This window comes from Melampsora larici-populina (assembly GCF_000204055.1).
Source record: "Melampsora larici-populina 98AG31 unplaced genomic scaffold MELLAscaffold_331, whole genome shotgun sequence".
NCBI classification, from domain to species: Eukaryota; Fungi; Basidiomycota; class Pucciniomycetes; order Pucciniales; family Melampsoraceae; genus Melampsora; species Melampsora laricis-populina.
In genome coordinates, this window is record NW_006769069.1 from 5,971 (window position 1) to 9,510 (window position 3,540).

Below are 3,540 nucleotides of genomic sequence, written 5' to 3' on the forward strand. Positions count from 1 at the left end.
TATCTTGCCTCGGGTGTAGCTATAATACTGTATGGGTACACTTGTTGGGAGTGGTTTGCTTGATCTCAAATACTGCACTGGTCCTACCTTAGGCATCAAGCTGAATTAGCCTGTTGATGTGACACATCGAAGTGAAAACTGAAGTGTAAAGTTGATCGATGAAAGACTCAACTGTACACATTTAAGGTTCTTAACGCATACAAATGACTATTTCCCAGCTATAAATATGTTCACGCTAGGATCCTTGAACACAAAAATTACAAAGAATCGATCGATCAACTTATGCACAGGGAGCAAGATCATCAAGGGTATATTCGACAAGAAGAGTAGCTTCCTCTTCTGAAAGATTTTTGACAAGAGAGATAAGGTCGGAGGTAGTAAGTGATTGCCAATTTTTGTTTATCCATTTATAGGCTTCAACTCGTAGTTCTTCATGTTGCTTGAAAATTGGACTCTGGATTTCAGAAATTACATTGCCGACCTCGAGGGAGTCAATAATTTGTTTGTGACATATTGCTTTTAATTCAGGAATGTTCAATGCTTTGTTCCATCAAAACAATGGACATCAGGGATTTATCTTGAATCATGTTACAAAGCTAAGCAGATGAATTTTTGGTTTACTTACTATGGGCCAAACGATGCAAACTCTTTGGGCTTGAGAGCACTTTGAACCCGGGTACAACAGTGTGAGGGGTGCAGTGAGCTTCAGCCCACTCAGGCCAAGGGATAAGTTGTGGTGCTTGACTAGGTTCTAGTTGCTGTGATTGCTCATTTTTCGGTTCTTGTGATAGATGAGGTTTTAGTTGCTGTGATTGCTCATTTTTCGGTTCTTGTGATAGATGAGGTTTTAGTTGCTGTGATTGAACATTTTCTAATTTTGGTAATTGGCCGCTCTCTGGAGCCGGAACGGAAGGGTTTTCACAGTATTGTTGGTATGCAGACCTCAGCGGTGCGAAATGCAGAGCTCTGTAATTGAGACAAAACGATCAGATTCTTAGGTGTTCACAAGCACGATTCGATTGTGAAATTGTAATCTTAAACCTACCCGCAGATTGCATAATCGATGAATGCTTGATATGTCCGTCGACTACAATATCACAATGAGTATCGTACAAGATAAGCAAATTCATATAAGGAGGAAATTGCGTACGAGGTGCCATCGACATGGATAGTAGCTTTGAATCCACTGCTCTGTTGTCAAAGATCAGTCTCACTTCAAAAATCGATCAGAAAACTTGAATATTTGAACATAAGTACCTTGTCAGGTTCACTGTTGTCTGGTTCACTGTCCCATTCTTCATCAGAATCATTGCAGGGTAACTCTTCGGTAAGCATTTCAGCTTCGTCCCTTTTGCGCTTTGCTTTATCCAGACGTTGTGACTCAGAGTCTTCTGGCGAGTGACCTGGGTACGCCAACAATAAACCAGTCAGTCCAACTGGAAAGGCATTTAGCACGAAGTGATTTGAAGTGGAAAGCTTTGCACTGACATTTCTGAAAGTACTCGAATCGTGTGAGTATACGGCTTGGGACATACAGATGTTTAAAAGTTTCGCCATGTTTCGAACGAAAGACTAATCGAGTCATATCAATTGAGGGCTCTTGAAAAGTTTCGAGCAATGTGTTGCGTGTTTGCAGCATCGCTTTCTTCAGATCATCTAGCTCGCGTCGAGTTTTATCAAACGTTGCCAAAGATATCTCTTGACGTGACCACTTTATTTTGAAGTAGAGTACATCCTGTATTCACAAGTGGTGTGGAAAGAATCAGCCTTCCATCTTCACCTGCACACGCAATGCATACCTCAAGACCATGAGAGCCTTTGAACCTTCCTAATATGTCCTTCACGCTGCCCACAGTGATAGTTTTCCACTCGGCTGGGTCGCTGTATGGCGTGATAGTAGCGTGATTAATGATATGGATTTGGTCGTCGTACATGCCCAAGACAGTAAACTAGATGGGGCTCGCATTGCGTCAAAGTACCAATTGGTACGAAAGAACGATATGTCAACAAAAAAAACAAGCAATCTGGTGGTGGTAGAAGCTGCTCACCTCCCAAGACATGGTCCACTCGGCGTACATTTGGTACACCAAATCACTCAGATGCACCACCAGTTCTTCTACAACTACTTTTTCATCTTCCACCGGAGGCAATGGTCCCGTGGCGGATGGAATTGCCTCTGTTCTAGTCGTTCGTTTTTGGAACCGAAATTCGTGAGGACATCTTGTGGAATACACGTGGTCCGCTGGTGATCGACGTGGGTCATGTAGGCAATGTTGGTAATTGAGTCTTGTAAAAACCTCATCCGCAGGATTCTCGGTTCTCAAAAACCTGGTAGGTTTATTCAAGACTCCGCTGGTCTGCAAGATTTGGACAATGGGAAGAATGGGAAGCAGAGTTCAAGAGAGCGGTCGTGAGTTTCATTGCTCGAGTGATTTGAATATGTATCTACTCACTGTCACTGTACGCGTCTCCGGCAGAGCTGCCATGATTCAACCTGTTAAACGCGTCGTCGATTTGAGGAAAGAAAAGAAAGAAAAGCTTTTTTTTTTTTTTTTTTTTCAGTGCGAAGTTGCTTCATTGCATATTACACTTTCTGAACAGTACACAAAGGAGACTAGTACACCAGAGAAGTAGGTCATCTAGTCAAGTACAAGAATTAGTGGTGCCTGTAGATCTTTACACAATATAGATAGTCATCTTTCTTCTTCTTTTTTTTTTTTAAAAACATAAAGAGACACAGTGACAATGTGGTTCGCATACTCATCCCCAATCTAAGGTGGAAGGTAAGGAGTCCAGGGATTGTTTGTTAGTCGGGGATGTTTACCATTCGCGACGGTTCTCTCGAACTTTTCCTACTAATGCAGGGAATCGAGCAGCAGTGACAGTATAGTTACGCAGACTCATCCCCAATCTAAGGTGGAAGGAAAGGTCAACTAATACGTGTATGTTCTGTCGTGGATTGTTTACCAATCTTGACTATGCTCTGATATGCATTTACAGTGACATCATACCGTGTTATCCAAGAACTTTCCGTTTTGGAAAGGGTGGATCGTGGCGTTAATGTGTGATGAGGGTTCCTGTTTTGTGATTACCGCGCATTCTGCTCACCACACGTCCCCCAATTTAAGGAAGGAGGTGGGGCATCCTGCTTGTCGGGTTGGTAATTTAATCGATGATGGACTATGTAGATTATTGTGGATTATCGGACCCCTAATTTTTGCCTCGCAACCTCTTCTCATGATGTTGCTCCTGCAAGAACGAGCGGAAAAACATAAATCTTTTAGTTTGTAAAATGTATTCGGATAATAGAAAGAAAGCCTGGGGAGAATCTAATAATTTCCTGGCATTATTCCAGTTTACTCTGATCTCTTCCTTCCTCAATTTGGTTCTAAATTTCTTCCTCGCGTTTTTATATCGGCTGCAGTATAATAAAAAATGTTCAGTTGACTCAGTTAGTTTGCAACGGCTGCACAGTGGGGATTTGGTCAGTTTCCTTTTAAAAAGATGTGCATTAAGTGGGCTATGTCCTGCTTGTAGTTG

The 3,540-nt window shown here is 42.1% G+C and overlaps 1 protein-coding gene across 1 annotated transcript; it reads right to left on the reverse strand.

Moving 5' to 3' along the window:
• Positions 1-280: 280 nt before the first annotated feature.
• Positions 281-2,486, reverse strand: MELLADRAFT_89791 (uncharacterized protein; the record flags this gene model as incomplete). Its single annotated transcript, XM_007419653.1, has 9 exons — positions 281-540; positions 626-966; positions 1,046-1,087; positions 1,151-1,191; positions 1,258-1,436; positions 1,489-1,711; positions 1,800-1,949; positions 2,049-2,357; positions 2,454-2,486. 9 exons carry the CDS (start codon positions 2,484-2,486, stop codon positions 281-283), a joined length of 1,578 nt encoding a protein of 525 aa, XP_007419715.1.
• Positions 2,487-3,540: the final 1,054 nt, after the last annotated feature.